The sequence below is a fragment of the Acinonyx jubatus genome, chromosome C1 (assembly GCF_027475565.1).
Source record: "Acinonyx jubatus isolate Ajub_Pintada_27869175 chromosome C1, VMU_Ajub_asm_v1.0, whole genome shotgun sequence".
Classification (NCBI taxonomy): Eukaryota; Metazoa; Chordata; class Mammalia; order Carnivora; family Felidae; genus Acinonyx; species Acinonyx jubatus.
In genome coordinates, this window is record NC_069381.1 from 5,870,779 (window position 1) to 5,884,329 (window position 13,551).

Consider the following 13,551-nt stretch of genomic DNA (forward strand, 5'->3'; position numbering starts at 1 on the left):
CAAAGACCACCGAGGTCCGTCCAGTCGAAAGGACACAGAAGTTAGCAGGAAGAGGCCCCTACTGGCCCCAGATGGATAATTTAATCATCAGTAAGAATAAGGACAATGCGGGGGTGCCTGGGTAGTTCAGGCGGTTATGCGTCCGACTTTGGCTCAGGTCACGATCTCAAGGTTTGTAAGTTTGAGCCCCACACCGGGCTTGCTGCTGTCAGTGCAGAGCCTGCTTCAGATCCTCTGTCCCCCTCTCTCTCTGCACATGCCACCCCCCCCCCCTTCCTGGGTGTGCGCTCTGCTCTCTCTCTCTCTCTCAAAAATAAATAAAAATTAAAAAAAAAAAAAGAATAAGGACAGCTGGTTAGCAGATAACAAATAATTTAAAATCCACTGGTGACCACTGGAAGACGTTGGGGGAAACAGTATTTTTGAAAACTGGTAAACAGAAGGAAGGAATTGAACATTTATCTTGCCTTTCCTCTGTGATTCAGGTAATCAAATAGTTGGTAAGGGGAAAGCTTCATTTACTCACCTAATAAATGAAGGAGTGATACGATTAGAACACCACCATTTTGAAGGGTACATCTAAGTAACAAGCCAAGGCAGCAAATCACCCTTACGAGGACAGGCATAACCTCCTGGTAGACAGACACGGCACCACCCACGCCAGAGGCAGAGGACCAAAGGAGCATAGGATTAAACTTCTAGATTTTAACTACTCATTTGCAAGATATGCCAAGGACACGGGACAAGTCTAATGACACATAAAGATGCAATCAGCCAAATCCAGACTGTGGGACACCCTACTGGACAAAACACTCACCTTCTTCAATACATACACTGAGAGAAGGGGAAAATAAGAACAACAGATGAATTAAAAGAGATTTAAGAGACCTATCAACCACTTGCAACGCATGGCTCTTACTCACATTCCAATTTGAACCGTAAAAAAAAAAAAAAAAAAAAAAAAGACAATTACGGAAATCCGGTCCTGGTGGGTATTTAAGAAATTGCTAATTTTTATTAGGTGCTACATACTGTGATTTTGGTTTTTGGAAAGGGCTCTTATCTTTGGGATATTTACAAGTAAAATGATAGATTTGTGAATCATTTCAAAATAATAGTTGGAGGGATGTAAGGAGAATAAATGAAACAAGTTTGATCCTAACTTGGTAGGTGTGAAAACGGAGTAATAAGGATCAGGGGATTTATTGTACCATTCTTTCTTGACTTTTACATGTGTCAATGTTGTGTCTAAAAAGAAATTAAAATTTTAATAAGGAAAATACTGCCTATTAAAAAAAAAAAAGTCCTTTCATATTTGGTGTTCCAAAACATGTCTTGTTGGGAAAAAAACCCACAAAGCCTAATAAAGATATTTAAAATCTGGTACAAAATAAATGAAGGTATACAAAAATCCAAGCATAATCTAAGTATAAAAAAACCTAAGCAAGAATTTAAGTATCTTTTACGTAAAAACCACTCTTTCTGTTATGGCAAGGCAAAAAATCGTAAAATAAAAGCTTTCGTACAAAGATCTCAAGACACTAGAAACACAACGGGGAAGAAGAAACATGGGTGGGAAAATGTGGTGGCAAGAGGGCAGAAAGAGGGAGGGACGTGTAGTCACAGGGAACCAGGTAAGGACTAGATCCCGATTAGACTGGAACTCCTAGGCCTGAAGGCACAGAAAATACAGTTGAGAAGTGGTAGGCAGACGCCCCAACAGGCCACACCAAGGAAAGGGTTGTGCGGGGACAGGGCGGGCAATAAGGGGAGTGATCACGTGCAGCTTTTTTTTGCCGGTCTCAGTTATAATCCTAGTTCTGGGATGCAAAGTGTCCACTAGGAATTAGATGCCCCTGTTTCTGTGTTTTGACTTTAATATTCCCTCCCTTCTTCATTTCTTTCTCATTACAGAGCTAAAACAGATTCTTAGAAATATGAATGACATATAAGAAATGCTCAACGTCCAGACAGAAAAATGAACAAGTAAACAGACTACTGAAACCTCTCTGTCCTTACAAAGTGGGGGAAGGAGGAAAAAAGAGACTGATGTCAAACATGACACTAAGAGTCTCAGTAAACTGAACAAAATAGGACACGGGCCCTGACACAACAAGCTGCTGACAAACAGAGAGCTTAACCATCTGGACTCTTCTGAAGGACAGGGGTTATTAAAAAGTTAAAATGAAAGTATGTAGGGACCAAATGTCCATCAACAAATGAATGTATCAACGAAATGTGGCGGTATAAACAAATGATGAAGATTCAGCCTTAAAAGGAAATTACATTCTGGTTTATGCTACGACAGGGGTGAATGAACCCTGAAGGTCTTATGTTACGTAAAAGAAGCCGGACAGGAGGACAAGTACTGTGCAATCCAAGGATATGAGAAACCTAGGGCAGTCAAATTCGTGGAGACAGAAAGCAGGACAGGGGTTACCAGGGGCTTGGGGAGGGAGATGGGGAGTCAGTGTTTAATGGGTACAGAGTCAGTTTGGGAAGGTGAGAAAGTTCTGGGGGTCGATGGTATGGTGGTGACGACTGCACAGCAACATGAATGTACTTACCAGCACTGAAATGTACACTTAAAAATATTTAGAATGGTACATTTTACATTATATGTATCTTACCACGATTTTAAAAAGTACGTGACGATCAGAAAGAAAAAAAAATCTCTGTATTTATATGACATTCCCTTAAGCGTAACAACAATTCTAAGTTGCTGCTCAACAGAATCAAGGGCCAGCAGAATAATAAGAAATAAAACTCCATCAGAGAAGCTACTGAAATTTGCTTTACCTGATGGCTAGGACCAACACGAATTTCTCCCTGGGTGCTGTTCAGCCTCCTGTCATGGAAAGAGCAGATTAGGTTAGCACCATATAGTTCAGGCATAAACATTCACAAATTTTTTCAAGGAAAATAATTCACTTGAAATAAATGAGGGATAAAACAGGAAGAATTAAGTTCCCCACTACTTCGAGTGTTGCCCTGCACATGTGCACGCCCAAAGCCCATACACATCTCTAAAATCTCTTTCTTCTAAAAAAAATCCCTGACTGCAACTCCCCGTCTTGAGTACCTACCTATACCATTGGTCCTTCACACCTCAGAGGGAGGTACATTGCTACGGTACAACCCCAATAGAGGTTTCTTCTTTTCAAAACATTGCTCGTGCCCTACCGTAAACCTTATTAAAAGAGAAACAAGATACGGGGGGCCCGGGTGGCTCAGTTGGTTAAGTGACCGACTTCAGCTCAGGTCACGATCTCATGATCTGTGAGTTCGAGACCCACATCGGGCTCTGTGCTGACAGCTCGGGGCCTGGAGGCTGCCTCGGATTCTGTGTCCCCCCCCTCCCCCCCGCTCTGCCCCTCCCCTACTCATGCTCTCTCAACAATAAACAAACACTAAAAACATGTTTTAAAGATGAGCAAGACAGCTATGGTTCCTAGCCCACACACTGGGTCACTCATCCATTCAGCAAGTATTTATTAAGTACCTATTATATGCTCAGAACTGGCCTAGATGTTGTGGATAAAGCAGTGAACAATACAGTGTCCCTGCCTAACTGGAACTTCTATGCTCACTTGGGTATAAAATGAAGAAACAAATAATAGGTTAGATGATAGTAAGGGCCAAAGAATCAAGCAGACAGTGAATGATGAAGTATTTCCCCCGTTCTTTACACAGCACAGACAGGAAAGGCCTCATTAAATAAAGCAGAACAAGCAGAGATGGAAAAGATGTGTGGGAATGAGCCCAGCAGGTCCAAGAGGTGGAAGACTTTACTTCGTTTCTAGGTCATTGTCACCGCACCTGCTCACCCTCCCTTGCTCTAAATTCTCACCATCCAGGGTCCTTTTAGAAGCCACTATTTCTGTGAAGCCTCTCCTATCTCCCCATTTCACCCCACGACGCCCGCAAAGGGTGGACCGCCTTCCCCTCTCACTCCTTCACGAGATGCTGATGAGTGCCTTTCTGTCCCAGGCTCGCGCAGGGCACCCACTGGGGCACAGGGCCGGATGAAGAGGCGCAGTCCCAGCTCCCGGTTCCCGTCAGCTGTGTGAGTCACGTCGGACCGTGGGCTACCTCAGGACGCCCCTTCTGTGCGGCCACCTTTGCGTCTGCAGCGGAGCCACGGAGAAGGCCGTGCCACAGGGAGAGCCGCCGACGGCTACCGGTGGACTCGGCCGTGCTGCGAGTGTACAAGCAGCACAGGGGCAGAGAGGCTGCCGGTCTCGGGTCTGTCCTCCGCAGAGCCGCCCCCCCATCATCCCATTGAGGTCGTTAACATGAATTGTGGAAAACGATGACTTCCTTCAGGCCTGATGCTTTCTTCTTTTAACCCAACAATTTTTCTCACGAAGAGTCTTATTTCGGGAAAGCGGGCAATAGAAACGACAAAGGAAGGGAGGAGACTAAACCACAAGGGAAGAAGACACGTGGCCCAGTTCTTCAGACACTTACTCTCCAACTACCCGGGAGGTGGCATCACCCGACAAAGCCACAACAGGTCCAATCGCTACATTTACAGTCACAGATCATCTCAGGAGGAACAGGGTCCAAAAATGCCCAGGGCAGGCCTCACAAGGAGATGACAGTGCAGGAAGTGGTTAATTTCCAACCCTTCACCTCTGAAGGGAGCACAACAGCAGGGCAAAACAGAGGACTTCCCAAGGGCGAGTGCGGGGGGGGGGGGGGGGGGGTCTCTACAGAAGTGGGACGAGGTGGGGAAAAAAGTCTGCATTGAGTGCTGGTTTTGATCTACAAGGCATCTTCGTTTCCCCACCAGGAGAGTGGTGTGTTGAAAAACAAGGCAAAAGATGGACTATTCTAGTAGGTTCATGTAGGAATAACACGCTGTTTTAGGAGGTATGAGAGGAACCACATAGGCCAGGAGGCTATTTTAATCATGAGTACTTTAAGAAAAACAAGCAGTCAGCATTACCAACCCTTTCCCTTCCAGCTTGCCCCTTTCTGTCTCACAACCAGCTCGGCGCAAAACCAGCTACCAAAAGCTCTCTCCTCTACCTCTAGATACTTTCCAAACGCTCGCCTGCCTACGAGCAGGTCGAGCCAAATGCATCATCTGAGAAGGTTTCGGCCACAGCCCATCCAATAACTTGTGCCACAGCTCAACCTGCAGGTTCTTCTAGAAGGTCTAGGCCATGCCAAGGTTCTCAAGTGGGTGTCTACGAAAGCATTTCCCCATCACTGCTACACATGCACTGCTAAGTCCTTGACAATTCTAGGACAAACATTCCTGGGTTGTTTTTAATTTAATTTTTTTCCTTTTTTTATTTCTTTGTGTGGTTTTTTTTTTCCTTTTAATACCTTCATCAGCCAGTATTATCAAAATTAGCTCAAAAATGTGCCACAATAATAAAACAAACACTTCAAATACCTTATTGAATACAACTACTTGTATCCCATTGATTTGTACAAAATAGGTTGATAATTATTAATACTAATAATTATACAAGAGAAAAGACAAAGGTACTGAGGATCTTAAGAGCCTGAAATGGAAATTGTTTCTCTCATTTTTGTTTCTATCAATGAATGGCACTGACAAGGTCAGTAGTTTAAAAAGCCCAAAATAACACAGAGGACCTTTAAAATTAGAAATCAATTATTACAACAAAATTATTTCTCAACCAGATGCAACTTTTCTGTTTTAATTTTTTTAATGTTTGTTTAGTTTTGAAGGGTCAGGGGAGGGGCAGACAGAGAGGGGGACACAGAATCCGAAGCAGGCTCCAGGCTCTGAGCTGTCAGCACAGAGCCCAAAGTCGGGCTCAAACCCACAAATGGAGCCAAGTCAGACGCTTAACTGACTGAGCCATGCAGGTGCCCCAACCGTGCGCAACTTTCAAATACTGGCGTTTCATATAGCAAGAGATACACCAAACTTATTTTTGAGGAGGATGAGGATCCGAGGTAAGCAAACAATGGCCTTAGCCTACTGTTTGCAGGACCTCCTGAATACAGAGTAAATGGCAGCAATGTTCTTTAGGCCCAAGATAAAAAGAGGCTGATAGCAACATGCCCGATCAGAGAGAACTGGATGCATGTGACAGAAAAAACGTCAGCACATGAACTGGAGGTGAGAGACCAGAAGGGGGCTTCCTGGGAAACGGCCAGTACCAGGCCTATCCACGATCCGCTGCGCAGTCACCGTCCTCCCCTCTTCTGACAGCATCCGAACTCTACCTTAAATGACACGTTCCTCTCCCGCTGCCTCGTTGCTCCTCCCTTCTGACTGCATGCTCCTTCTGTCAGAGGATGACACTCTGCTGTGGCTCATCTGGACATTTCCCTCCACCCACTATGGGCCTGTAAGCTTCTAGAGTAGAGGAACTGATGTTCATCTTGTGGGTCCCCCAAAATCTACTACACTACCTGCCTGGCATTATTATGCATTCAGGACAAATTTAAAGTTCCCTGGTGGCATGAATATTTCTCGACTCCTAAGCTCTAAAACTTGACAAAAATCACCAGGAATTATTATCTAAATACAGTATCAAACAGCTTGTGAAAAACACTCTTAATAATCGTATGCTGGCCAGTACATACTTCCTTTTCCTTCTTAACACAGCAGTTCCCAAACTATTGGTCTCAGAAACTCTTCACAGTGTTTAAATTACTGAGCATTCCAAGGAAGTTATATTTTTGAAAAAGTTCAAAAAAACATTTTATGTACCAATAAGCACATAACATATTAATATGTAGAACTTATTCTTATGAAAAAATGGTTTATTTTTTTAATGTTTATTTATTTTTGAGAGAGGGAGAGACAGAGTGCAAGCGGCGGAGGGGCAGAGAGTGAGGGAGACACAGAATCTGAAGCAGGTTCCAGGCTCTGAGCGGTCAGTGAGAGCCCGACGTGGGGCTCAAACTTGTGAACTGTGAGATCATGACCTGAGCCAAAGTCAGATGCTTAACCGACTGAACCACCCAGACACCCCAGAAATTAAATGGATCTAAACAAACAACAACAACAAAAAAAACTTAGAAAAACAGAGGCACTGTTTTACATTTTTTTTGCAAATCTAATTCAGGACTTAACAGAAGTCCACTGGATTTTTATATCTGCTTCTACATTCAATCTTTTGTAATATGTTATCTTAGTTAAAGTATATCAAGAAAATCTGGCCTCACAAAGATTATAGTTGGAAAAGGGAAGGATATTTTAATAGTCTTTTTGATAATTATGGATATTATTTTTTATACTACCCCAAAACTCAACAAGTGACCATTCCTTAAAGGTTTTTACACAATGTGAATCTACAACCTTACCTTGCCTTGGACTCTTTTATGTTAAAAATCCATTAGTCTGTCTTGGCCTTTTAATGGATCCTTCTACCCAGACCTGATTTTTGTGAGGTCATGCACAATTTAGATGGAAAATATGAGATGCCAGATTTATCCTTCAATTAATGGCAATGATAGCCAACACTTGAGTACTTTCTACCTGTTCTAGGTGCTCTACAGTCTCATTTTTATGTATTCATTCATTAAATTAATATTTTGATATTAATGAAAGCATTAATAATGATAGTCACAGAAATTCAGATCTTGTTCTATATTATGTTTGAAATAACACACCTACTAAAGAGGTTTCTGTTTGAGGCACGGCGTTGCTTAATTAATACAGTAGGTCTGGGCAAAAACAGGACGGTCACCAATTAAGGAAGGAAAATCCAGACCAAGGATGGTGTACAAACAAGGATGGTCTCAGATAAAGAACACTACATACGAAATAAGAGACCAAAGACGGAAGTCATGTCCCAGGATAATGCAGGACAAATCTAGGTACACCCCTATCTTTGCCTCAGGGTTTTCACATTCATTGTCTTAAATTCAGATATCCTGCAGTTGTATGACAACACCAGCAAAATAACAATGCTAGTTATCACTTACTAAGTGCTGTTTATGCCAGGTACACATTATTTCATTATTCCCAGGACAACCCTATAAAGCAGTACCTCCACTTTATAGATAAAAATGACAGCACTAATTGTCATATTAACAAAGAAACATATACAGTGGACATTTACTCCGTACCAAGCATTCTAAGCTAAGCAAATTCTTTATATTTTCTTATCTAATCTTAAGGATGACCCTGTAAGGAAGGTACTATTATTATTACCTGTCCAGAGAAGGACACTGAAGCTGAGAGTTACGAAAGTGCCCAAGATTACAGTAACCAGGATTCAAACTCAAGTTTAGTTGACTCCAAAGTCAGAGCTCCCATAATGCAGAGCGATTAAATTACCAAACCAAAATCACACAATTACATATAGAACCAGTACGAGAAGCCCTACCTATCCTCTATCCTTTCCGTATCTTCATTTCAAGCACCAAAGCAAGACAGAATTATCAAAAGAGTTTGTTTGGTTTGGAAATCATGTTAAAAGAGAAAACCTATTATGAGGCCAAGTTACATAACACTGTCAAAGTAACAAAATTAGAGAGATGGAGAACAGATTAGTGGTTGCCAGGTGTTAGGAATGGGGGGATGGGGCGGCGAGAGAGCGGGAGGTCTTTGTGGTAACAAACAGACCTCAGTGATGCAGTGGTTACATAAAGTACACGGACCATACACACACTGTACTAACGTCCTGTCCAGGCTCTGAAGCTGTGCGATGGGGGAAAGGAGTAAGGGGTAGGTACATCGGAGCGGTCTATGGTATCTTACATCTCTTACATCTTCCTGCGAAACTAAAAAATTAAAAGTTTTTAAAAAGTCAAAAGAGGTGGTTTGGCTGAATGATGTATTACAAACAGACTGGAGAGAAGAAAGCCTGACTAAATGACTAATAGATTCCCCTCCGATGTACTGCAGACAACTGAACAAGTAACCGAAGAAAGGAGATTCAAGGAATTAACTCAAGTCACATAATTCTTTTTTCTCTGTGTTTACTAAGGGTTCTGATGTGAGCTCATCCTTTGTGAGACATCCCTAACTGAATCATAGTACAAAAAAAAAAAGGAGAGAGAGAGAGAGAGAGAGAGAGAGAGAGAAGAGAGAAGAGAGAAGAGAGAAGAAAAGAAAAAAAAAATTGTCACCAACCTCACCAGCAAGGAGGCATTTTTCTGTGAGGCTAATGTAAATACTATATGTTTTTCAAACAGTTGAGGTTCGGTCCCCATTATTCTACAAATCTTTGCTTTGGACTATGAAAATAGTCTCAGAAGCCAAATTACAACAATAATGGCAAGTCACTGTGTTTATTCCTGGAGTATTAAAAAAAAGAACGAAATTCATTGTATATGAAATCTGATACAAAAGAAATCCATGTAACAAAGCAGTATCCATGGCAACTACAACTTAATATTTCAGTCCTCTTCAGCTGCAGTGGATTAAATAAAATGACAAGATGTTCCCTTTGAAAAGTAACCTGTTACCATGGAAACATTTTAGTCTAAGAAGTAAACAGGGAATGGACAGAAAGGAGCAGGAAGCCTGTAACGGAATATCAAAAAGGGAGAAGCATCTACGCAAAGGAGATGAGAAAGCCGGCTGGCCAGATGCAGAGTGGGAGAGGCGAGGGTCTGGGGAGGAACCTTCACTCAAGACACCCAAATATCTCTACCTGACTGTGTCCACAGAGGAGGAAGAGGGACAAGGGCACAGGGTCCAGGGGAGAAGACATGAGCTGGCAGAAAAGAGGCCTTTTACAGGGAGCCGGCACGAGTTCCCATCATAAACCCAGACCTGGTCCCCAATCCAAGCCCAGCATGTAACAGCAGTGTGGCCTGCGGCCCACTCCCCAAAGCCTGGGACTGTGTAACTCTCCAGTCAGACCCCTTCTCTGCGGCTAATGTTACGTGTGAATGAAATCACTGTGCGATCTTCCTGTACCTATCCTCCAGGTCACAAGGCTCAGAGAAGAGGTCATTCTTATCTTTTCCATAAGGTGTTCAGTTGAGCAGGAAGACTGACATGACATCAACACAAAGAAGCCTCTAGAAACTCTATTTACTAGCTCATTCAGAAAGCGATCACAGAAACAGACTGTAGGTCCAGAGCAAATACACCAAATTTTAGGAAAATCGAAAGGCAATTTATCAGAATCACTTTTTTTTGTAAGAAGGGTTGTGGGCAGGAGTGAAAATCAGACTGATAAGAAAGAAAACTAGAATAGCATGCAGGGTTTCTCAGATTTCTCCAGCATGAACACTTATGTCCAAAGCAGTCTTTAACAAGTCTGAAATATCTTTAAAGTCTGACATAGCATCGTAAAAACCCATATACATTTTGTATGCTATTCCAGAACATACTCCCATTTGTCTTAAGAAACTCCCCAAATCTGAGTAAGATCACTGCGCTTTGTACACCCTGAGATGCCCCACGACCGTGGCTCCCCACGACTGGGAGGGAGGAGATAGCACATACACATACACTAACCCTAGATGCTCAGGGCCAGGGGATGAGCACAGACTTCAGAGTCAAAGGAAGACGGGTTAAAATCTCAGTACCAAAGTTTTATTAGCCTCAACGTGATCTTAAGGACACAATTCGACCTCTCTGAGCCCGTTTCCTCATCTGTGAGATGAAGTTCATGATGACTAGTTTGCAAGGTTGCTACAAAAATAAAAGATGATCTACGGAGAGAAGCAGCATCGTCCTGCTGCACAGGGGCCACTGCTATTATTAGCTCTAAGTACTGGTGGCAGGTGACAACAGGAGCGAACTCTCTACCAGGAGTTCCCAGAGCACCACCTACTTCTCTTCAGCCCTCATCACAGGCACAATTTTATATGCATTTTGTGTTATTATTTCTTTCAATGTGCTTAGACTGAAAGCTCCATGCAGGTAAGGAACTGAGTCTGTTTTTTAGCTCACCATTATATCCCAGGGCCCACTGGCACTCACTGAATATATTCTAAATGAATAAATGACTCCAGTATTTTAACTCAACTATCGTTTAGTCATAGACAGCAACTAAGCACTTTGATGCAAAATTAAGCCAAGTCACGTGCGACAGAAGGCTAGCCCTCCTGCCCAGCGGGAAGAATATTTTGAATGAATACTGAATTATCGAGAGAGAGAGAGAGAGAGAGAGAGAGAGAGAGAGAGAGATGGAGATGGAGAATCCATCAACAACTGAAAGACTTAATGTTCCAATTTGCATACACAAATGCAAAGGTCAACATAGAAGCCGGTCAAAATCTCAAATCAGAGTATCTTAGATTTTCTCTGATGGAAAGTTCCTTAGAGGCCATGTGATCTAATCGTCTAGCTTAACAGAAGGAACCAAGGCCTGAGGAGACAAAGGTGCCCTTTTGAGGGGCCACACTGAGTTAATCAGAGAGGATTCCAGGCCACTGAAGTAGCTCTCCTTTCCAGAGTCCCCTCTAAACACAAGTCAGAGTCCAGAACTAAGAATTTGGGCATTGGCTGAGGCATGAGAAGAATTTCCATGCTGACAATAAGATACAATAAATGTGGCCTCTATACAAAGTACACATCATGGAAAAAATGGGTAAAAAAAAATTTTTTTTAAGCACATGAAAAAGGATCTCATTTCAAACATGGTCATCACAGCCCAACACAAAGCTATATGCACAAAAATGATGCTTTGGAAAACAGACTTACTTTTTAAATCCCACGGTGATTGAAATAATTTATAAAGCAGCAATATTTGAAGATTAAGCCGATCTCCTGACCAAAAATGTTGCTGGGTTTCTGCACACTAAAATCACACTTTATAAAAACAGAAACATAGCATCCCCAGAAAAAGAGGGAGACTGGACTATAAGTAAGTATGTCCTCAATGCATGTGTGAACCTTTCTTTGTTCCCACTAGGAAGTCTCTGGGAAATACTATGAAAAACATGACCATTGCCCTATGCAATGTGGTGGTGTAAGTATGGGGGTGGGAGGAAGAGGGGGAGGAGACAGCCTTCACAGCATTCTCTCTCTCTCTCTCTCTCTCTCTCTCTCTCACACACACACACACACACCAGGAAGAGGTAAGAAAGGAACAATGTTTAATGCCAAACACACTGAACGTTTTACACAGCATGGAAGTAAAGCTTCCGATGTAAAACACCCAAAGGGCAAGAGAAGAAAGGAGATCAGTAAATGGCAGTTAAGTATACTGATCACTAATTTAATTACCATAATACTTGACATTGTCTTAACGAGACTGACAAAAACTATAGATGTTGCTGAGATAACCATACCCACATGAGATTGAAGACTTGGCCTTGGAATTAATAAAAATAACACACTGGGCAACTGAGTGCCAACCGCTTTCATAAGTGTTTTCACCCCATCTTTACAACAACTGTGAAAAATCATATTTATCTGATTGGAGATACGGTCATATGGAAATACGACCCATGAGAACACGGAAATTGAGAGGAGTATATAAACTCATCCAGTGTCACAGCTCGTCCAGTGTCACTAATTGGGTGGAATTTGAACCATACCATCTAGCTCCAAATCTACTCTTTCCTCTTACCATCGACACCACTAATTTATTCAACATACTTACATCGGAGGCCCATTTGGCAGGCTCTCCAAAAGGAACTAAGGCTATAAGAACAGATGTAGCCCACGCCCAAGAGACAATCAGTCACTGTATAAGTGTATAAGTATACAATGTATAAGTCAAAGAACTCTGACAGAAATAACGTCTAATTGTCTCAACTGAATTAAAATGAACTGTTTTAGCTTAGACCCAAAGTATCAAAAGGTGTACCAGAAAAGATTAGTTTTTTTCAGATCTGCTTTTAAAGATTATGTGCAGGAACCTGTATTCTCCTCTATCACAAACTGCTCAATACAGAGGATCATCAGTTTGTGGGGAAGACTCGTGAATGGACACAAATTCGTGAAATTCATTACTTCAAATCTCCCTTTAAGCCTGTATTTTCTATTTTCTCTCTCATTCTGGCTGACATTTTTTTTTTATAGCTTTAGAATAAATGCCTCTCTGGCAGAAAGACAGCTCAGTTCAGTAATGACCAAAAAGTAAAGTGGAAAATGAAAAATGAATTCAGAAGGAAGAAGGATCAGGAGCAATGAACAACTGGAGAATCACAGACGTGGTGAACATCAGGTCTCAGGTGTACCAGAGTCTTCCCATCCGTAGCTAACGCACCAGACAAGAATCTAGAAAGTGGTCAAAAACGGAGCTATGTTATCGGCAGATTCACAGGCGCTGCAAAATGTCTGTTTTATGGGAACGCTTTAGGGGCGCCCGGGTGGCTCAGTCGGTTCAGCGGCCGACTTCAGCTCAGGTCATGATCTCACAGTTCGTGAGTTCGAGCCCCGCGTCGGGCTCTGTGCGGGCAGCTCGGAGCCTGGAGCTGCTTTGGGTTCTGTGTCTCCCTCTCTCGCCGCCCCTCCCCCACTCACAGTCTGTGTCTCTCTCTCAAAAATAAACATTAGAAACATTTTTTTAAAGAGGAAGGAACACTTTAGATCTAAGCCTCAACCTTGGACTCTGATTCAAGATTCCAATAAAATGACAAGAAAAGCTAAAAACAAGGCAATATTTTGATGAACTTTTATTTTTACGTTCTGTTGGAAAC

The 13,551-nt window shown here is 42.3% G+C and overlaps 1 protein-coding gene across 5 annotated transcripts in view; it reads right to left on the reverse strand.

The window, feature by feature from the left end:
- Nucleotides 1–13,551, reverse strand: part of RERE (arginine-glutamic acid dipeptide repeats) — a 418,258-nt gene that overhangs the window by 121,620 nt on the left and 283,087 nt on the right. For all 5 annotated transcript variants that reach the window (XM_027060523.2, XM_027060521.2, XM_027060518.2 and 2 more), the window contains one exon: nt 2,800–2,848. In XM_027060523.2, coding sequence (XP_026916324.2) covers nt 2,800–2,848 — 49 coding nt within the window. The remainder of the gene's footprint in view (nt 1–2,799; nt 2,849–13,551) is intronic.